The sequence below is a fragment of the Paroedura picta genome, chromosome 2 (assembly GCF_049243985.1).
Source record: "Paroedura picta isolate Pp20150507F chromosome 2, Ppicta_v3.0, whole genome shotgun sequence".
Taxonomy (NCBI): domain Eukaryota; kingdom Metazoa; phylum Chordata; class Lepidosauria; order Squamata; family Gekkonidae; genus Paroedura; species Paroedura picta.
This window is the reverse complement of record NC_135370.1, coordinates 33,279,934-33,303,254: the sequence shown is the minus strand read 5'-3', so window position 1 is coordinate 33,303,254 and position 23,321 is coordinate 33,279,934. Positions and strand designations below refer to the sequence as shown.

Sequence of the window (23,321 nt, the reverse complement as noted above, 5' to 3'; positions counted from 1 at the left end):
ATACATGGGCTTAATTAAAAAAGTAATCACTAGTAAAATATCATTTTAGCAGTTAATAGCCAGCATCAGAAGAAGTTTAACTATGAATATTTGTGTTCTAAAGTTATGACAGATGACTGTTATGCACAAGGAATATAAAGCACTTTGATGGGCTCCCTTTTCAGGTTCTTCTCACTGCTAAAACTTTTCCCACTTTTATTAATGCAGGAGCTTCATATACAAACTGCTACATGAGCATAAGTAGGATGGTGCACATCCACCGATCTCCTTTATACTTGCATCCACTGCTAGGCAAGGATCACACCACACAAATGTACAACACACTATTCCTCTCCAGCACATAGAAGAGGTGAAAGGTTAGTTTCTTAACTACAGGCTTATGATGTACCATAGGTCAGGGATAGTCAACCTGTAGTCCTCCAGATGTCCATGGACTACAATTCCCATGAGCCCCTGCCAGCGTTTTCTGGCAGGGGCTCATGGGAATTGTAGTCCATGGACATCTGGAGGACTACAGGTTGACTACCCCTGCCAAAGGTTACCTTCATTCAGGCATTTTAAAAGCACATAATTTTTAAAGAATCACAACACAGCAAAATGCTCCCTTTAATCTAGCATTTTCTCTCACAACAGGAGAATTCCCGGAGGGACTGAAAGAGGCTGTGGTATGCCCACTGCTGAAAAAAACATCCTTAGACCCGCGAGAGCCCAACAACTATCGACCCGTCTCGCATTTAGCGTTTCTGGGGAAGATGATTGAAAGGGCTGTCGCAAACCAACTAACAGAGTACCTGGAAGAAGCTTCGGTCCTAGACCCATCCCAGTCAGGCTTCCGGCCTGGCCATGGGGTAGAGACAGCGCTAGTTGCCCTGACGGATTACCTCCGTCGCCAGTTGGACCGAGGCGGGTCGGCACTGCTGATATTACTAGACCTCTCAGCAGTGTTCGACACAGTCAATCATGAGCTTCTAGCTCGCCGCCTCACTGATGCCGGAATACGAGAGACAGCCCTCCAATGGCTGAACTCCTTCCTCCGGGATCGTGGACAGAGGGTTGCAATTGGAGACAAAACATCAGACCGTCGTCAACTTACTTGTGGAGTCCCACAAGGAGCGGTCCTCTCTCCTATCCTATTCAATATCTTTATGCGCCCTCTCGCACAACTGGTACGGAGGTTTGGGCTGGGTTGTCATCAATATGCCGATGACACCCAGCTCTTCCTCCTGATGGATGGCCGCCCTGACTCCCCCCCAGAAGCATTAGCCAGCTGCCTGGAAGCAGTGACGAGATGGCTGAAGCAGAGTCGTCTGAAGCTCAATCCTTCAAAGACGGAGGTCCTGTGGCTGGGTAGGAAGGGCCCATGCGAGGAAGCGTGCCTGCCTGCCCTGGATGGAGTACAGCTCTCTACGGCTGACTCCACCAGGAACCTAGGCGTGATTCTGGATACTTCCCTTACAATGGAAGCCCAGATCACAAAGGTAGCGCGGCTGGCATTTTACCATCTCCGCCAAGCCAAACTACTAGCGCCCTACCTGGCCCCGGAACACCTAGCCACAGTGATCCATGCGACGGTCACCTCTAGACTGGACTTCTGTAACTCGCTCTATGCAGGCCTGCCCTTAGCCTTGACCCGGAAACTACAGCTGGTCCAAAACGCAGCGGCCAGGATCCTCACAGCAACACCGTGGAGGTCCCACATCCGGCCCATTCTCCACCAACTGCAGTGGTTGCCAGTTGAATTCCGGATCAGACTAAAGGTTCTGGTAATTACCTTCAAGGCCATTCGCGGTCAGGGCCCAGTGTACCTGAGGGACCGCCTCCCTGCCTATGCCCCTAAAAGAGCTCTGCGCTCCACCGCCACCAACCGGCTAATGGTCCCTGGCCCTAAAGAAGTCCGCCTGGTCTCGACCAGGGCCAGAACATTCTCTGTCCTGGCCCCCACCTGGTGGAACGAGCTCCCGGAGGAGATCAGGGCCCTGACGGAGCTTAAACAGTTCCGCATGGCCTGCAAAAAGGAGCTCCTCCGCCAGGCATTTGGTTGAGACCAGGCACAACCAACAGCGAATGAAGGGCCCCCGCTCCCCCCCGCTCCTCCCCCTCCCCCCCCTTCCTCCCAGAACTCCACCAGAGCGCTCTGGACCTGTTGTGGTATTGCACCGTTCCATCGTTATATTATTTTATTATATTGTTATACTGTTACATTATTCTGTTATATGGTTACAACCACTGTTATTAATTACTGTATGTTTTAACGAAGACTGTTTCATGTATCGTTGACTAGTTTTAATGTAAACCGCCCTGAGCCTTCGGGGAGGGCGATATATAAATCTAAATAAATAAAATAAAAATAAATAAAATAAATTTTAGACACTTCAAGAAGGGAATTTTTATTGTTAAGATCCATGAGGGTTCATGGCTCGGTAGGAAAACATCTGCTTTGCATGCTGATGGCCCCAGTTCCGTTCTCCAGCATCTACGATTAGCAGTTGATGTGAAAGACCTCCATTCGAGGCCGGGGGAAGCTGCTGCCTGTCAAAACAGGCCATAGTGACCTTGATAGTACAGTGGTCTCAGGTATAAGGCAGCTTCCTGCTGCTTTTGAAAACAAAATAGAAACAGGCCCCGTTTATGTCACACTGGAACACTAACTGTACTTTTATTATATAAAAACAGTATAAAGAAACATCTTTATGCTATAAGCGGTATCAATGTTTTAAAAGTCAGAATTCCCTTAAGAAAATTGTAAGCAAAAAGGATTCATTTCATTTCTCATGGAAAGATTTCTTGTTAAGAGCAAAGAGGTGAAGAACCCGGGAACCCGTATTTGAGACCCACAGTATTGCATTCCATACATTTTAAATTTCAGCCAAATTAAAAACTCAAGACAAAAATTATGTTTTGGTTGCATATCAGGGCTACTATCCTATTCTATAATAAACATAAATAAAACACTAGAAAACACTTTAGAAAACAGAGTTGCACTAAAATGCAAACCAGCTTGATGTAGTGGTTAGGAGTGGCAATTTCTAATCTGGCAAGCCAGGTTTGATTCTACACACATGCAGCCCGCTGGGTGACCTTGGGCTCGCCATAGCACTGATAAAGCTGTTCTGACTGAGCAGTAATATCAGGGCTCTCTCATCCTCACCTCCCTCACAGGGTGTCTGTTGTGGGGAGAGGAAAGGGAAGGTAATTGTAAACTGCTTTGAGACTCCTGACAGAAAAGCAGCATATAAGAACAAACTCTTCTTCCTTGTAACTGTTGTTCATCAACTTCCATGCAAACACACTTTGGGACTGCACTTGTGCCAGCAAGCTGCAGGCATTTTGTTTTAAGCTCAAAACTCCAAAAGGGGTCACCTGACCCCTTTCGGAGCTGGCCCAACATGTCACATGCTCCCATGGCATGTGGGACCTCCCTCCCTCAGTTTCCACTAAGCAGCCATGCCCCCCTCTCTCTTTTTTTTCCAAACACAACAGACCTAGTGAGGGCACATGGTGGGAAGGAGGGAGGGAATGTGTGCTTGCACAGAGGAAGTCAATGAACAACAGTTACAGGTAAATTAAACTCTGTTTTAATTTTCTGTCTTCTGTTGCAACTCCACATTAGGACCATTAACGAGCTACTTACCAGAAGAGGAGAGGTGAGTTTATCATCAGAACAGAGTCTGCAGAATTAGAGTTTCCCACATCACTTGCAGGCCCAGCACATAATGTCTGACAAATATATAATCTGTTGACCAGGTTGCTGCCTTGCAGACGTTCAGAAAGGGAACCCACTGATGAAAAGCAGCTGACAACCCCTGCACTCTGGTGGAATTCACTTTCACATCAAGAGAACACAACTCTCTAGCTGCCTTGTAGCAGGGAGCAAACGGCACCACTACCCACCTGGACACTGACTGGTCTGATCCTGCTCTGCCTTTCTTGCAGCCCAGTATACAAATAAGATGGATAAGAATCATGGGAGTGACAGAAAATGTTGAGTACTGCTGTGCTATAAGAGATGAAACGCCCAATAATTTTTAAGCATTGTTACCCACCCTGAGGCATTTGGAACGGCATAATATAAATTTTAAAAATATTACGATGATTATTAATGAGGTTTCATCAGTCGTTTTAGAACCTTGGATTCCAATTCAAACTTAATATTAACACCAGTAGGGATGTAATACAACAGCAAAGTCAACAATGACCACAGAAAATAGATATGAAAGACAGGGAGTGCACAATTTGCTCTCTTAGACAAGTTTCTCCAAGACACAAGGTGTTGGATCCAAAGTGCAGCTGGTTGGAGCAAAAGGCATCTCTGCTTGCACAGTCAGACAATTCCCATAAATTTCCAGCTTGATGAACAATCCTTCACTCATGAGTTGATGTAATTCTCAAAGGTATTCATAAGCCTCAGAAACACCTTTTGAGATATGGCAGGATGGGGGAGGGTTGCACAAAAGGAAGAAACTTGAAAGATCTACTCCAAGAATACAGCTCCTACAAGCGTTCTTCTAAAAAGACTTTTAAAATACTGTGTTAAAGAACCAAGATAGTCCTCGTTGAAAACTTTCCTTAAGTAGATTGTTTCTTCTTGATCACTCACACAGTTATTGTGTCAGTTTTTTAAAAACTTTTTTTGCCTCCCTTGAAATTTTAATCTGAAATAGGTCTATACAAGGTCTCTGGCATATGTTCCCCCCTTCAGCAAGGATGACCTCTACATAGAAGGAAATGAGGCTCCTGTTCGTAAAGGGGTGATCTGGATGGCATCAGTGCATCCAGATGGATGTTCTGTGAGAGAAAGCCAGGATCTGGGGGCTGCCCCTGTCCAGTCCGTATCCTGCCATATAGATAGCAGGCACCATCAACTTTAGCAGCACCAACCAATGCTTTCTCCCAAAAAAGTGAAGAGAGAGATTCTTGCACATTGCCAGTTGCTAAATGCTATGATCTCAGGGCCAAACCAAGATGCAATAGTTGAGGAGAGCTCTGCTGGGACAAATAATTAACACATCAAAGATGCAAGCATTGTTTTTTTTAAAGTTGAGCCTACATATGAAAGGTCATAGAAAATTCATTGGCTCACTAAATGTACTTTCGTGACCTTTTTACATAGGTTTTTATTCTTATAGGGTACTCAGAACATTTCCACAAAACATTTTTGCCCTTTCAAACCCCCTTAGCAAAGACTAAATGTATTGTTTTCCCTAATCCCCTTTAAAGGCCACACTCTCAACAGCCTTAACCATAAGGAAAGTGTGTATTTACCTACTCATCATAGTGCACTAAATTTTTCTCCAGCTTATTTTATAAAACATGATAGAAAAAAGGAGGTTGATCCTGGTTCACACAGGGTCCTTACTGTTCACACAAGCAAGGTTGTTGTTGTTGTTGTCGTCGTCGTCAATTGGTTTCATTACCTGCCACTCTTGACAAATGTCCCACAATGGGTTACAGTAACAATTTAAAAAAATACATAACCATTGTGGAGTATCCATATTCAATATCATTAGACTCATGGGACTGGATAGGGTCACCAGAGAGCTCAACCTGCCTTTTATCATATTTGTTGCTAGGCTTCTTGTCTTCTGAACTTTCTTGTCCATGAGGAACAGGGCATTTGAGTTGGTATCTACAAGAACTCCCAGATGCTCTAAGTTTAGAATGGCTTGAGTAAGCTTTTCTGTAAATTTACTAGAAATCCATAATTCTGAAGACACTGGATGGCTTGTTCCACGTCCAATGTAGATTGCTCCTTGGTACTGGAACACTTCAGAACATCAGCCCAATAGGGGTGTAGGCGAAGGCCCTGATGTCTTAATGCTGCAACAGGATTGGTTAGCATCTTGACAAAAATTATGAGGGATGTGGACAGGCCACGGAGCAGAGCCAGAAACTGAAAATGGCTGTCCCACATGCAGAAGCAGAGGAATCTTTGATGTTCCTGAGAAACTGGAACATGTAGATGACCTTCTGTAAAGTCTAAGGATGTCAGGAATTCTCCTGGAGATCCAAGATGGATCTCATGGTTTCTATCCTGAAATGTCTTAATTTTACATATTTGTTTAGAAACTTTAGAAACACTCGTATGGTTCACCAGTCTCTGTTCTTTTGTGAAGAACAAGAAAGCTACCCTGTGACCTTTCTCTTCCTCAGGAATGAGATCAATGGGTTAAATCTGCAAAAGGTGATTGATTGCTTCCAATGTTATGTGTCTTTTTTGTTGGTTTTTGTGTAGAGACAATATGACTAGTTGCTCTGGTGGGAGGTGACAGAACTCTATGAGTTGCCAAGCTGTCAGCATGCTGACTGACCCATATGTCCTTGAAAAAGGCATCCCCCACTGGAATCTCAGCTGAGTCATATTTTACTGGACTTGTCTCCTCTGCCCTGTCATTTCGATTAGTATTGGACTTGTTGAAATGTGAATTGAAGGAGTCATGCCTTGTCTAGTCTGGGTCCATGAAGATTGTCTGAGATCCTGTTTAAAACTTGGTAACATGTGGAACATGAAAGGAATAAGTGCCCGGTGCCTAGCATCCATGTAGTGTAGGCTTCTGGGTAGAACTCTCTTCTTATCCCTTCTCTCAACTAAGATTTTGTTAAGGGATTCACCAAATAATTTCTCTCCCTAAAAGGGACATGATGTTACAATAGATTTGGAAGGGTAATTTGCCTGCTACATTCTCTGCAGAGGCCAGAATACTGACTGGAAAATATCACTGAATCCAGTATAGCATCCATTGAGAAGGAAAAAGCCTTTAAGATCTGATTGGCACACTCTCTGCCACTCTTAACTACTACACCAAGCACATGAGTAGCCTCATGTGCCTTTTTAAGGCAAAGCCTACTCTTTTGTCTGCTGCATCTCCAGGGTGCCCTCTGATAGAAATCCTGAGGACTGGATTGCTGTGACTGCTGCATAGGAGGGTAGTGAGTACAGCCTTTTAACAAACCTAGGGAAATGTTTGTTGGACATGGAACGTGACCACTCAGCCTTCCATCTGCCTTTCAACAAATTTTGGAAGAAGAAAACCCTTGGGGCTTGATGCTATGTTAGCAAAGTATTCCTTGTTTCCCTTAGGTCTGCAATTGAGTTCAGTTCCAGCAGTTGGATCCTCTGTTATGGAATATTCAAGATCCAAGGCTACTAGGGATTTAGACAATAAATGCTGGAAGGGTCACTCCCACACATGAGACCAGAAGAAAAAAGTTGTTCCTGCCTCCCTGGGTGAATAGTGGGAATCACCAGTCCAAGATATTCTCTACCTCAGAGGGGAAAAAGGCAACATATAAATGAATATAAAAATTTAAAAAAACAAAAGTTAAGAATGCCACCAAATGAAGCAAATGCAGTCCTAAATAAAACTGTCGTCAACTGCCTCCTGAAGAATGAAAGTGAGAAGATCAAGTGCCTCTCCCTAGGGGGTTGGTCATAATTGTGGGACTGCCACTGAAAATGGCCCTCTATCAAATACCCATCAAACAAGCTTCTTTGCTTGTGACAGTCAGGAAGGCCTCTTCCAGTGATCTTACTTCTTGAATAGGAACATAAAGAAGAAGACAGTCCTTCAGATATATTCCTGTTACAAGCCTTGTAGAGCTTAATCAACACTTCGAATTGGACTCAGAAGTGGATTGGTAGGGAGTATAATTACTGTAATATTAAGGTCATATACTCACAACAGCTGGCCCTGACCAGCAGTCCAGCTGCAGTATTCGGTACTTTTTTTTTGGGGGGGGGGTGAAACTGTTAGACTTCAAGGAATCACTGAACTTTGGTTTTATTTAGTCAAGTATTTGATGAGTATTAGCCAATGCTGTCAGAAATCAGTCAAAAAAATTAAAAGCATTCTCTTTGTTTACAACAACAAAAAACTAACCTTAACCAACCAGTTTGATAATATGCCAATTACAAAAACAAATAAATGCTTGTTGTGGCACAATGAAACTAACAAAACTAAATAAGCTAATTATTATAATTTTAATGCATTAGGTAATGTTCTTACAAATATGACCAAATAAATTGCATTATAATGAAATGTTGAAGGAACCCTGTCACATACACATTGGCATTCTGGGTTTTAGAAAAGACTGACAATATTTGAGCAGTCAGTTTGCAGGCATGCTACGACTATATAATATGTTTTGCCAACAAATCCAAACATCATAAAACAGAAATAAAGCAAGAAATAAAACATATGGAATGCTTTCAGCAATACCACATTTATCCGGCTCTATTCAAGTTCTAGTGAAAATACATTGTCCATTTCTGCACGAGGAATATGTTTTTGAACAGCCTTTGAATGCTGGCAGATTTTAGAGCCCCCTTCCACATGTCGTCACCTGCATCCCAAGGCTGTCCAGTAGCCGGGTTGTGGTTTTAACTTGCAATTTCAGGAATCGCCAAAACTGGATTTACCACCCTAAATCACACGTCCCATCGGTGAGCAACCAGTGAGCAACCAGGGATAAGACGTATGGAGGAGAAAATGTGCGATAGTCTCAGCAGCATTGGCCTGCCCTTGCACCTGCCCTTCCCTCTCCATTTCCTGCTCCAAGTAATTTTTTAATGCTGCAGTCCATGTTGCAGCACGACTGCAAACCTACATTGTCAAAGGTGAAATAAAATCTTCTTTAAAGTGTCCATGGTCTTTTTAGGCTCAGGTAGGAAAAATGCAACCCCTTTTCTGTTTTCTGGAGGTGGGGAATGAGCTGGGAAAGGGGGGGGGGTGATCCAGCAGCCTTCTCCTGATCATACAGGGGCCTGAGCACCTTGTTTTAAAACCAACCATTTACACAAAACGTCTTTTTGGGCTTCAGCTACCTGTCCAGCCTTTTCACAACTCAGGCAGGCAAAAACAGCCCCGTTTGCATTTTTTGGAGGTGGGAAATGAGCTGGGAAAGGGGGAGGGAGGTGATCAGGCTGCCTTCTCCCGATCGTACAGGGTCTGAGCTCTTAGCTACTAAACCAGGAGAAAGCTATACATGATATTTGAGGGATCTCCAAGGAAAGAATATACTATAAAAGACCAACATTGCATTTATCTCAGCAGAAAAAAGACAGAGATGAGGACTAGGAGCCTCCTCTTAATACTTGTTGTAGCAGAAATGAGAAGCTTAGGAGATTATGACTCCACTGCGTTCTCACAGTCACAGCAATAGGGTGCCAGAGAAAAATCAGGGTAAACCAGCAGCTGTATTATATGAATGAAAGTCCCACCGAACACTATAGTTAAACAACTGTGAGATAGTACAAAAAAACCCTCATTTGCTTATACACTTACTATTTTTTTCTTTTGGGACTTCAGATCTTCTAAGGCTTCATCTAGAACAGAAAATTTACACAAATATTATCATATTTCTAACATGACAAAGGAAAGATTCCTACATGTTAATAGACAAATATCACACTTGGAATCTGGGTATTCAATCTTTTTCCCTATTTGGTGGTCAGATTTCTAGTCCTCTGTCTTTCAGCTTGCTTAATGGAGGAGTAAGTCATATAATTACTCAAAATTAGCTTAACATTTTACTGCAAATAAGTGCAATGAATGCTATGCTTTATTTTTATGCAACCTCTGATTAATCAAGCTTCTATTGCAGCTGAAATAGTTGTGCCTCATCATAAAACAAATGGAATGAAAAACCACACACAAATGGTTATGAAGCTGTTGATACAGAAGACTTCCCTTTTTAAAAAGTGTTCTGCAAAAATTTAGACAAGATGAGCTTTAAAAATCAATCCTAAATTTAGCATGTTATCACAGACTCAACCTTGCAATGTTTCCAGGTTAATGACATTTTGTTAAAAAATCTACTGCTAGTCAAAAGTAATTTCCACTAATATGAAAATGAAGTAGCATTATTATAGTCTGTGTAAAAATCCCATACAAGCTTTGTTCAGCCTCTTGGGAAGAGAAAGAGAAATCAAAAATGAATGCATGTGAGATGTTCACGGATATCGATAAAAACAGTTTAGAAAAGTCAATATATAAGCTACTATCAAATAAGTTATAATTGTCTTCCAAAGCCTTTGGACAGGGTGGGCATCAATTTTCTACAGGACCTTACATATAGCCAGTATTAAATACATGTAAAGTTGTATAAGAACAGCAAAGGTTTGAGATTTCAGGGAGAATGTCCTGTGCAAAGCCAGAACTGATCTCCAGAGATCCCACAAACATGTATTATTGCAAAGTCACCCCTCTATCCCCATGTACATAATGTTGAGTTCTTTTGAGAATGGGCAAGGTATAAGTACACTTCTGAAAGCACTTCTAAAATTAGTGTGCAAGTGTCTAGAATAGAACATGTACCAGAACCTCAACTGATTTCCACCATGAGCCACTGGCACAAGACAGGTTCTGTAAGTATTAACTCACAATCATGGTTTGCAATTTTTTTCCCTGAAGCAGCTATACTCCTCTCATGGATATTCTTCAGAAAAACAAAGGAACAAGAAGCTGAAACCAACTAAGTCACTCACTCCCAGATAGAGAGTAATAGACCTTGCTGGACGGGGGGAGGGGAATGGGTTATTTTCCGCTATCATGATATTGTGTTTTAATTATGTTTTAATGGTTTTTATGGGATTTTATTGTTTTTATGAATTTCTGTAAACCGCCACAAGACTTTGGAGAGTGGCGGAATATAAATATAAATGAATGAATGAATGAATGAATGAATGAATGAATGAATGAATGAATGAAAGCATCCAGTGAGAATTTCATCTATTCTTTCCCTTAAACAGTCCTATAAATAAGCATAGAACAAGGGGAAAGGCATATCTCTGCCCAAGCTGGGGCCTTAACCTTATTTCTTCAAAGGAAAAAAAAAAAGCAATTTAGAATCTATTCTTAATAGTGAATTCCTTGGTGCCATGGTAACACTCTGTTTTGTTTTTTACAACAACCGTACTCTCACTTCTCCCTTTTAAGCTCTGCTCAAACAAGGATGCTGCAGTTAATTGTTCAACCTGTTCTGGCATTACTAGGCTGCCTTTAAGTCTAATTTCTACCTGTCAGTTATTATCATTATCATTATTATATTATTATTATTATTATTGTTATTATTATTATTTAGATTTATTTCCCGCCATTCCCCTTAGGCTCGTGGCTGGTCACAGTAGTCTTGTCCCCATTAAAATACCCATTAAAAAAAAAAAGGTATCCCCTGTGCAAGCACCGAGTCATGTCTGACCCTTGGGGTGACGCCCTCTAGCGTTTTCATGGCAGACTCAATACAGGGTGGTTTGCCAGTGCCTTCCCCAGTCATTACCGTTTACCCCCCAGCAAGCTGGGTACTCATTTTACCGACCTCAGAAGGATGGAAGGCTGAGTCAACCTTGAGCCGGCTGCTGGGATTGAACTCCCAACCTCATGGGCAAAGCTTTCAGGCGGCTGCCTTACCACTCTGCGCCACAAGAGGCTCTTGTAAAATACCCATTAAAAGACTTTAAAACAATTCCAACATGGCGGAAGCTCTCATTATTCCCATCCCTGCTATCAGAGCGGCAGGGAGGGTGGGGAGGAGATCTAACTTACTAGGTCCGGGGGGGGGGGGGAATGCTGGCACTCATTCGCTGACCCCGGCCTCAACCAAAAACCTGGCGAAAGAGCTCCGTCTTGCAGGCCTTGTGGAAAGCTGGTAAATCCCGCAGGGCCCACAGCTCACCTGGGAGCTCGTTCCACCAGGTAGGGGCCAGGACCGAAAAGGCCCTGGCCCTGGTCGAGGCCAGGCACGCTTCTCTAGGGCCAGGAACAACCAGGAGATTCTCCCCTGCCGAGCGTAGAGCCCTGCGGCGGACATAGGGCGACAGGCGGTCCCTCAGGTATGTGGGTCCCAACCCGCGTATAGCCTTAAAGGTCAAAACCAGTACCTTGAACCTGATCCGGGCAGCAATTGGCAACCAATGCAGCTGCCGCAGCACAGGCTGGATATGGGCCCTCCAAGGTGTGCCAGTTCAGTTCCCCCTCCCAAAAAATGTAATCTGTCAACAAGCCAACAAAACTTTCTCAGATTAAGTCCTGGGGGAAGCAAATCTTATTTAACACTCGCCCCTAGGACTCTAAACTGGTCCCTTCTCTTGAGATACAACCTTGTTGACTGTCCTTTCTGTTTACCTCATTCATCTGGTCTCTACCTCAAGTTGAACCTTTTCCATTGTTCCACCTGCATGTCTCTCCTGAAGCCATATGCCAAACCCTTCCACCCACCTCAGGATATTTTAGAAGGGCTTTCAAGACAATCCTGTGCAATAAATACTGGGCTGGGCTTGCTAATTCTGTTTTTATTCTTCTTTTATTCTATTTGTATAGGATTATCTGCTTCTTAAATAACTTTGTTAGCAGACCTTAGCTACTGATGGAAAGGTAGGATAAGTATAAATCCCAGACAAGATCCTTTTCAAATGATTTCATTTGATCGGTGGGTTTTCAAAAGTACAGTTAGACTATGACGCATTAGTTCAAAATGCTCTAAGTAAAGATTTAACAAGTGTTTCCTTGGGCTTGTGTTTTTCAAAGCTTAAAGTTTTGTTAAATCTCTCAACTGGGTCACCACCTAACCTAAGTGACAATGGTAGCATGCCACAGTATGGTTTAAAATAAAGTAACCTTTCAGGTGGGGTAACAAGACTAAAATTCACATTTCTTTATTAATTTAGTGCATTTGTGTCCTGGGATTCCTTCAAGGAGCTCAAGGCAGTGTACATTATTCTCCTCTCCTCCGTTTTATCTTCCAAGCTACCCTGTAAAGAAGATCAGGCTGAAAGTGACTGGCCCAAGGTTACCCCAGCAAGCTTGAAGTGGGGATATAAACCCAGATCTCTCAGATCATAGCCTGCCACCTTCACCACCACCTCCTCCTCAAAGAAAATCAGCTAGGCAGTTCACTCCCACTATCCATTAGCTTCCAGTACATTCAGGAAGGTAGCCGCGTTGGTCCGAAGCAGCAGAACAAAGTTTAAGTGCAGTGACAACTTTAAGTTTTAGTCAAGGTACTAACATCAAAGCCCATTTTAAAAAATGGGCTTTGAAAGGGGAATGGCAAAGGGGAAAGGAAAGGGAATGGGGAAGGGCCCCCTCCTCAGCTTACCTGTTCGGCACAGCATTCTGCGTACCTGCACAGCAGGAGCGTACCTGCAGGCTGCCAAGCCTTGTCGCTGCCTCTCTCCACCTGGGTGCAAATGAAGGCCGCAGCCACAAGACTTCTAGCAGGCAAGGAGGGAGGGTGGGAGCTGGAGGGGGAGGGCCAATCAGGGTGGACCTGGATGGACAGGGCCCCGGACAATCTCCTCCCAGGAGACTGTTTCCCAAATATAAGGGAGCAAAATAGTGTTAAGGATACGCTTCTGTGTATATCTGAAGAAGTGGGCATGGTCTTAAGATGCCATTGGACTCAAACTCCATTGTTCCAATACCTGATTGCATTATCTTTCAATAGTTCAATTCAACAGAAGACTTAAAACAACTTTTATCTTACAAGGGGAATGCCTGCCTTTTCTTAATATGATTCAGCATAGAATATTTACAGAATCCTTACTGTTGCTCCAACCCTCAATGCCATCCAACAAGCATGAATGCTTCATGCTTGTGAGCAACTGCAGCAAGATATCCACTTTAATGTGCTTAGAAGTCACACACAAATAAACATCCTGATTCTATCCATGTGTATAAAGCGGCAGAGGTGAGCTATCATTAAGCAGGCAACTGAAATAAAACAAACACAATGCATATCTAGCTAGCTTCCACAGCTTCTAGAGAAGCCAAACTTACCCCTGGTTCATGTTCTGAATAGATATTTTATGTTATTTAAACTCCACCTTTCTCACTGAGACTCAAGGCAGATTACACAGTGTGAGTCAACATGACCTACAGCTAGGACATCCAAATAAACAAAGAGTTTGGACTGCAAAAATGTGAAAACAAGCAGAAAGCTGATATAGAGTTGAAACAAAGCATAAGCATTTAAACAGGACACATTCAACAATGCAGAAATTACCTTGTAGGAGCATACTTAGGACAAGAAACAGTACACAGTAGTATAGTCTATAGTCCCTGCCTTTACCGAAGCATCTTTCTGGAACCATTCCCTTACAGCCCTCTTACCTGTGTAAAAAAAGCCTTCCTGAATAATTCAGCTGAGTTTGCTTCGTTTGTGCGAAACTAGGAGAGTGGGCATCTACCTAACCTCATCTGTGAAAAGCCCTAACTGATTTAAGTGACTATCCAGTGATGGAATGGGACAACCCCTGGCTGAATAGTTCCAAGCAACAAGCTTCCAGGTCCTTGTGTCTCAGCACAGCATGCCCAGTTGGCCAAGGGGTCTTTCCCATTTCCCTTGGGACACTACTCTCAGGTAGGCTTACTACCACTAGAGGTTCTTCAGGGATTCTAGGGTCAGTATCCATTCCAAACTTGGCCCCTTTTTCCTTTCTGGCCATCTCTGGCCACTAAGTAAAGAGTGCACATGGACGTGAAACAGCGCCAGCTTCCCTCATCCCCTTACCCCTTCCTTCCACTGGAACTAGCACAAACAGTCTAGGTACACTAAGTAAGATCTTCCTAGGTGAATAAAAAATCCCCCCAAAAAACAGAGAGTATGGATTTAACAAACTACTGGGTAACAGTCAGGTAGGATAGTAGTGAAAGAACAGAAAACACAGCTTATGGATTCTCTCTAGCTTGGGGCTCCTTTCAAGGGCAAATCAGAATTTGGGGAACAGGTTCAAAATTTCCCTCCATTCCTCTTGACCAATCACTTAAAAACATAGAGCAAAACAACTTGAAGTACTGTACCAAAAAGGTGTGTGTGTGGGGGGGGGGGGGGCTGGAATGACTTCTCAGGATAGTTGACAGTCATCACAAATCCAAAATGTAGCCTGTGGATTGTGCCATTTCACATCCATCAAAATTAAAATGTCACTTGCTTCCCGGAATGCAGTTTGGGAATCTTATTGCATCATTCTAACAGATAATCATGTGTTATTCTAAAGAACATTTATGCTTTCATAGCACACTAATCTTTATGTTACGCACAAGGGTAGTTATTAATATCTACTTTTTTCAAATTCCAACCAATCCTGCGTTGAGCAGGGGGTTAGATTCGATGGCCTGTATGGCCCCTTCCAACTCTATGATTCGAATGCAATCTACAATTAATTTTAAGTGGGTTGGATCCAACCATTGGGTTGGATCCAAAGCATCAGCAGAAGATGCTTGCTGGTATTGATCTTTCCTTTCTCCCTCTTGCTCTCAGTAGTACCAAGAAAACTGAAAAGCTTGCATGAAGGAGGGCAACTGGGCAAACTCACCCCACTTCCTTCTTCTACCAGCTGTACCTCTTTCATCTACAGTAGCACTGTGGAGTGAGAACAGAAAGATAGGGGCTGATTTTCCCTTATCTTCTTCATTGAACACCACTGGGCAATATGGTTTTATTGTCCATGTGGATTCAAGATAAGTTTTCAGAATAAAGTTTGAGTCCAATGGCATTTGTAAGACAAAAGAAATAGTTCTGCATAGAAGCTTTTGTGCACCCAGAATTAAATTTTGTTGGTCTTAAAGTGCCAATGGACTCAAACTTTGTTCTGTTGCTTCAGACCAACATAGCTACCTACCTGAATCTATAAGCTTTTCAGAATCATTAAGGAAATTATTGGGAGAAGGAATATGTAGGAATGATGAGCTTTCTTTCTTTCACACTTTGTTGGATATATCCCTTAATCCTTTTACCCGTATTAGTTGCCCACAATTAACCTGGATTCTAATAAAAGTATAAGCACTCTCCAGGAATTTAGAAAAGTTGATTCCCTGTCCTATAAGCTCAGTTCCTTAAAATTTACACACATTTCACAAAACTCACTCCAGGGCCAGATATAACAATTTGGCACAAAGTTTCTTTTGTCATTCAAACATTACATCAACTTTAGCTGTCAGGTCTTAAACATCCGTACTGTGGCAAGAAAGCTAGCCAAACTACGATACATGCGCCAAGATTATCAGGTCCTGCAATCATATAACGTAGCAAAAAAAGGAGGGGAATTCAGGACAGCAACCAGGGAACTAACACATTAAGAGACTAGAATCAGGGCCATTCTGCACAAGTTCAATGTAGCAGAAGGCTTGCAAATGGTAAATGCTACTAATTTGCCGTTCTGCATGACGTTGCACACAATCTGCAACAGTCCTGCAACACTAGCGCTAAAATCGCTTCATTGTAGCGATTTCGGGTGAATCCAGAAAAGTGGATTCACCCTCAGAAAATCGCTACACTCCTGCTAACAACCTGCAACACTTGTGAAAAAGACCTGTGCATTCTCAATGTAGCGGCTGCAACAAAGTCCCTCCCCCTGGCTCTCTCCTCCGAATTTCCCGCGAAGCGATCGCCATTTTTCCCCCCTCGGAGTGAGTGAGGAAAGCAACGAACCAGCGAGGCTTCATTCACCCAGCGAGGCTTCTCCAGCTACAGTCCCTCCGCAGAAGTGCTTTAAAGCTCCCCTAAGTGCCCAAGCACAACACAGCCCCCTGTTTGCAAGTTCCCTTTATTTTCGGCCGAAAATCACACCCATGCAGCGGGGGGGGGGGTTTCACTCGGGGGAGCATGGTAACGATGACTCGCCAGCTCACACGCCTGCTAGATGGGTCTCTACGCTGGGAAGAATCAAGGTATATTCGTTGCAACGTGTGTGTGTGTTTTTTTTAACCTGTGCTTAAAGGGAAAGGGGCTTTTCCGGAGCATGATAACAACCACCCATTGGCTGTTCATTTGATTGACAGCCAGGGGCGGGAACAAGCACAGAAAAAATCGCTTCCTTTCTAGCGATTTTTGCGAGACTGGAAACCTTTGGGGAACAAATGAAATGCTACTGGATTCCACTACAAAGGCAGGTATATGGAACGCCGAGATTCCACTATTTAAAATAGCATTTCCGCTTTGTGAAACCAATTGGCAACATTGGTCCTTGTGCGGAAAGGACCTCAGAGTCAGCCTGAGGATTGCCAGTTGCTGATCTCGACTTCATAAATTAGAATAATGACTATTTCCCTTATTTCAGAAGTACGTTGGGTACAACACAAGGTATTTATCAAAATAAGTTGCTATAACTACCCATCTTACCCCATTGTGTTAATTCTCTTTATCTTGTGGTTACTTTAGTATTCAACATTAAGAAATATTATTATTTATTTATTTGGATTTTTATACCGCTCATACTTTACATCTGTGGTTTTGAGTACCTTACAATCTATTCATCTTTACAAGATTCACTTTCCATCCCGTAGCCAAGTATAAAGCTTTACAGGTTTCCTGGAGACTTAAAGGAGTAACATCTTGCCACAAGACCATCTTCAACATTTTTGTCAGAAGGCAACGGTAGACAATCTAACACAAGTACAACATTTTGCTCAGGCTTATATGAACGGCAAAAACAATACAGAAGAAGAGACTTACTGTTCCTTTCTGTCCTTTTAGAAAAGAAGAAAATGAGGAGAGTTCTTATAGTCCAGACACTGGGGAAGGAAATGGTCCAGTATTAAAGTTTAGACAAGTGTAAATTGAACAGTTGTGTAATTCTTCACAATGGACAGAACCAACATCCTTTTAATTACCATGTCTAGGAGTAAACAAGCTGACCTTTATATGGATGATAATGAAAGTTGCATAATGGGGCCTTTATACAGCCAATCTTTATCTATTTCGATGACCTTACAGGTTTGCCAAATAATAGAAATGTATCTATTATCCAAAGCCTGAAAAGGACTGAATGTGCTCCAGATTAAACACCATGAGTAGAACAGCTGAACATCAGTATTAAAGGGAAGGGGAAATCATCTTTTTCAAGAATCTGAGATCTTACAGAATCCTGCAGGGTGAGATCAGGCGTGGTTCCAAATTATCTCTCTCTAACATACACACAATTCCTTGTGCCCTTCAGTTTGAAGATCCTACTGTGAAACTTCATTATGACCATCATTCTCCAAGCAACTATGGCTACAAGTCCAGCTTCACAGATACTTCAGTTCTACATGTTAGCTCCACATCTCCTTAAATACTTGCTGAATATGTTCATTATATGGACCATTATCCTTGTTTTTGAAGACAGAACTTTTAGATCGCAAGAAACAACCAATATACTACAGAAAAGTCCTATGATGACAAAGTATACACATTTTGGACTGAAAACCACTAGCTGATCATACCCCTGCCTAAGTAATCATTCTCTGCCTTCAAGCATGGATTGCCCTGTATTCTTAATGCTGCTACTTTCCCATCTTCACTTGTGGTTGTTTGGACCACTCGTATGGACATCAGCTGAGGAGTGAGGAGGGGAGCAAAAAGAGGTGCAAAGACAATAGTTGAACACACAGACCACAGGAGAAGCATCAGCAGTTAATTATCCCAACTTATCTCAGACTCAAGGGCTTTAGGATACCCCGTACCTCTTCTAAGAACAACAGATGCCTGTCCATTACAACATTTAAAATTTCCAAATAAATTATTCAACTATTCTAGCCATCTTGCTAGATTTCTGAACTGCTCTTAGATTTGGGAAACGGTTGTTAATAGACTGGAAGCTTCCCGTGGTCCTTCGAAGGGGAAAAATATCCTAGACTATGCACACTTGGCTTTTTCTATATTTTTTCTTCACAATGTAACTTCTAGACTCTTTATAACTTTTCAGCTTTTTGGGACCTCTCCTGAATTGTCATGTCCAGGGTACTTTGAATGAAGCCTTAGCAATGCTGGTATAACTCTGAGTTTGCAAAAGATTATTCCTGTTAAAAGAATTCCAGAGTTACAAGACACAACTGTGCAGCATGTTAGTGTAGAAGCCCAGACATTTCAGCCCATGTCCTTTGCTCCTCAGTTCTTGATGCTTTCATGCAGTTATCTCATATGTAAACAGAAACAAATTTTCAGCATGTACACTACTTCCTGTGCACAAAGGGCTATTGACGCAGTATATAAAACCTGTTGCAAATTTGTTCTTGGTAAAACAAATGATGGACCAGTTCACTGTGAAAATGACTTCAGGCCACATTTATAGTATCGTCATTTGGCCTTATGAGCACTTCACCATGAACAAAACAGCAACAGTGATTGCAACAACCCTTTTTAAAAACACAGTGTTTTCTTTGCTTTTAAATTATTTGTAATTTACACTTGTTTTAAATCTTTGTGAATGGCCTTGAGAACTTTTACTTCCGAGGCAGTTTATAAATATTGTAAATAAAAATAATGTGGGTAACTCTGGGAAAATTTGAGCCGGAAAATCTGCCAGCACTCTAAATTGATTGCACATGTAACGGACTTGTAATTTGTAAACTGAACCAAAATATGCAGGTTAAGATATATACTTATCTCAGTTTTTTTCTATTCATCAAAAGTAACTGACCTATTTGATAAGGAAAAAGTAACAAAACTGTGAGAAATGTTGTGTGTGTGCTGTGAGTTCATCCAGACACAGCTAACAACAATTTTGAATGGTATTATTGCCACTCATTATGTCAATAGTTTTCTGAAACAATGCTTCTTTTATACTGTAAAATTTCTGCCCCATTTCTCTGCTAATATGCCCAAAAGGCATTTTGTTTTGTCCCTGACTCACAGCACAAACCGACCAACACAAAACAGGAATACTGTTTGGTCCAGTACAACATTGGACCAAAACAAAAACCTCACATCATTTCAAGCAGTTTTATTCTACGAGTAGCAATGCAACTTCTGCATACGTATAATGCACACTGATGAAAAGGTTTAAGAATTTACTTTAGCAATCTATAGTATGTTCAGAAGGATGATTCCTACTGGTGTTGGTGTATTTTATAAGCTTTTTACAAAGTGATCAAATAAGTACTGAAGCTCAACAGTGCATTCACACTAAAGTACAGGCTACTCTTAATAATTTATTTAAATATATAACAACCGTGCATGTTATATTGTTTTAAAGTCCTTAATAAATAATAATAATAATATTCCTGAAAGCCAGCCCCAGCATCAGCAGTGTAATCAAACGCTTGGGAAATAGTCCAAAGCAGCAATAGTTCAGCGACCCACTGCCGATTGGGATGGGCTGATATTATTTAAGACGAGAGAATCTGTAAGCACAGAGAGCACTAGATGCAGATTTGCTTTTTGACCAAAGCAAGGACAAGCTGGCAGCTCTCTTGACAAGAGTTTTTTAATAACACATCGGGGGAGAAAAGAAGGAAGTGTTGTTTGCAAAACAAAAAGAGTTTCGGTTTAGTGTTCTGATATGCTTGTGGGCATCTATCCCAGAATTTCACTTCCCCACTCCCATCCTGCAGTCACCCAGGAAAGTAGAAGAGAATTCAGAAGAATGCCAGTGTTTCTCTCTTGTGGCCCTTCCTTGCATACCTAGGGAATTGCTGATCACCACTGTGGGATGGTAGGTGAATTTATTCCAGGCCAGGCTGGATTCTGGAGATCTGGGGGAGTTGGAAAAATCACTTGGATATGGAACTGGGATCACTGTGGATGGGCAGGTAGTTGTGAATTTCCTGCATTCTGCAGGGGGTTGGACTAGATGACCCTGTAGGGCATGAGTCTGAGGGAGGGGGAAGATTGTCCATTGTTCATGGCTGGCACCTTACATTTAATTTGGTATTTATATTTGTTAACCACCTCAAGATTTTCTTTTGAAGAAGAATGGTGGGATATAGTTAAAATATATAAATAAAAACAATCCAAGTGGCTTGCCAGCAAATCTGTCCAGAACCTAGCTCCCTCCATTCTCTCTTTCCCCTTTTATTTTAGGTAAAAGGAAGAAAGGAGAGTCACTTCTCACCTCCCTTCTTCTGCAATGGTCCCCTTACCCCCAGTCACGGCTCAAATGGCTATTTCTAGCAACCACAAAAAGGAAACAATTGAGAATCTCTGTCTGAGGCCCTGGGGAATCACTGCCCGTCTCGGAAGACAATGCTGACTTTGATGAGCCAAGGGTCTCATTCGGTGTGAGGCAGCTTCAGTCCTGGGGGCCGGGGGTCCCATTAACAGCACCAGGGGAGAGCCAGAGGAGAAACTGGCAAAACTGCCCCCCTTTCCATTTGAAGAAATCCTCCACTAGTTCTAAATCATGAACTTTGTACTAAACATTTCATCATGCAGTGAGTAATCTCAAAGCCAGTTAGAACCCAAAATACTTTTCTGTTTAAAAGGTTGCGGTTATACTCCCTCCAGTTAAATAGCCTTGAAAAGCAAAGGAATGGTCTTATGTGTCTCTCTTTCAGGTAGAACATGAACTTTGATCCCAGAGATATTTGTCCTAAACAAGCCTTCCAAGAAACACCCGCAAATTATGATAACACTCAAACTGCCAATGCACACACCTAACTGCCTTACTGCAATTCACTTTACAATTTCTCTATACAAACATGGGGAGGGGAGGGGAGTCAAGTCAAGTTTTACTTACATAACTGGAAATGCAAACAATGGAAGGGTCATAATTAATCTTGATGTCCAGTCATCAGGAAAATACCAAAAATAGATAATCAGACAGGTAACAAGATAAAGAATGGATGAATAGAGAAGAAGTCTTCCAACCCATAGTTTCTGCTGCCTTTGATTTTTCTCTCTAAACTCTTCAAGTTCCTGGATATCCTGTAAGTGAAAAATGAAACCTTTTTGATAAAATGATAGCACATTTGCAGCATTTAACCATATATGCTGAAATTTAATTCTTGAATCACTGGCAGGGGCTCATGGGAATTGTAGTCCATGAACATCTGGAGGACCACAGGTTGACTACCCCTGATTTAGGATACAATGTAGTGGATGCCCCCCCGTGACCTGGGCCACTCTAAACTATATATGCAGCTCTCTGCACCAGCAGGACTAGGATGATGGCAGGAGACAAAAGAAACAGCAAGGAAGTGATTACTATATTTTTCTGAATAAACTCATGTTGAGGACAATACAATATGTGACCATTATGTCTGAGGCAATTACAAAATAATACAATTCTCTTTAGAAAAAGCAGTGCTAACTGTGTGCAGTTCTACCAGTTTATTAGCTGGGATAACGGGGAAATCAGTATTGTCTTAATCACTGGGTTTGTGTGCTTACTAGTATGTATTTCCCCCTTGATCCCAACTATATTTGGACACCATTTCCCCTAATTTTAAAAGCAATGTTCATCGTGGTTAATATTCGTCGGCTGGGAAACAGGCTGGAAAATGGTCAGTCACCCCTCAGTGATGATGGCATGAAAGCTTTCACAAATGGCAAGAAACTTCCCCCCTTCCTTTTAGACACTGGATGTGCTGCAAATGAGTTTGCTGGCGGTTCATTCTGCCAGCAAACTCAATGTCTAAGCAATTCTATTTGCTCCCAGTCTTGATGATTGGCACTCACCTTGCTGTCCACCTTTTTACTTTCATATGAACAGCCAAAAGTGTCTGGGGAAAGGACCTTGATACTTGCCCACATATGAAGAGTCTGTCTCTGAATATATTACAATCTTTGCATATCAATCTGATAATGAGACCTCATCTAATAATATCCTTGGGGGAAAATACCTAAGAACCATCCCTTGTTATGACCCGAAGAAACAAACAAACATGTACTACAAACAGCTGTGCCACTTCACTGTCTGCTGCAGTAGGTTTTGCTGTCAAATGGACAAATTAAAAGAAGTACACCTCTTTGGCATGGAGAACTAATGGTGCCATCAGTGCTGGACTGTAGGGAGAAGTCCACAGGCCCAGCCCACAAGCTCAGCAGGGAGTCCTCACAAGCAGGCTGTAGATTCACGTTTGAAGTATATATTTCCGCCTAAAAGGGGGCCCCCGAAGCCCAATAAATCCAGAATCTAAAATTACCTAACTGCACTACTGCTGGGAACTGCTGCTACAGAAACAGCATGCACAGGTCAAGATACCATGCAGCGCACTCCCACAGACTCATACCATTTTTGTGGAATCACAATCATTATCTATAATTATATGCACTCACCTAAGCTTACACTGCAAGCCCACCATCTTCTAAACATTTTCTAAATGCAGGCGTGTGTGTGTGTACATATATTTGAAAAGACACCACTGAAGTTAAAAATATTCATGTATCTATTTGCCACTCTGTAGCACAACTAGTCTCTGATGGAAACTAGATTATCTGTATTCCAGGCACCTCTAAATTTATCATAAAGGCAGACTCAAGTCTGGGTAATCTTCGCCGAGAAAGGCTGCTACCTTAACGCTTCCCCACACTAAGAAAAACTGACACCCCTCCCCAAACTACTATCAGCTGAGGCAGAAAGAAAACAGGCTGCGGCTGCCCAAAGTAACTGTTTTTAAAGTAAAAAG

General features: G+C 42.2%; 1 protein-coding gene across 5 annotated transcripts in view; it reads right to left on the bottom strand.

The window, feature by feature from the left end:
• LNPK (lunapark, ER junction formation factor) overlaps positions 1-23,321 on the bottom strand; it is a 54,680-nt gene that overhangs the window by 19,858 nt on the left and 11,501 nt on the right. For all 5 annotated transcript variants that reach the window (XM_077319653.1, XM_077319654.1, XM_077319650.1 and 2 more), the window contains exons 4-6: positions 21,431-21,618; positions 17,449-17,507; positions 9,282-9,322 (exon numbers count right to left, since the gene is read on the bottom strand). In XM_077319653.1, the coding sequence (XP_077175768.1) occupies positions 9,282-9,322; positions 17,449-17,507; positions 21,431-21,618 (288 nt within the window). The remainder of the gene's footprint in view (positions 1-9,281; positions 9,323-17,448; positions 17,508-21,430; positions 21,619-23,321) is intronic.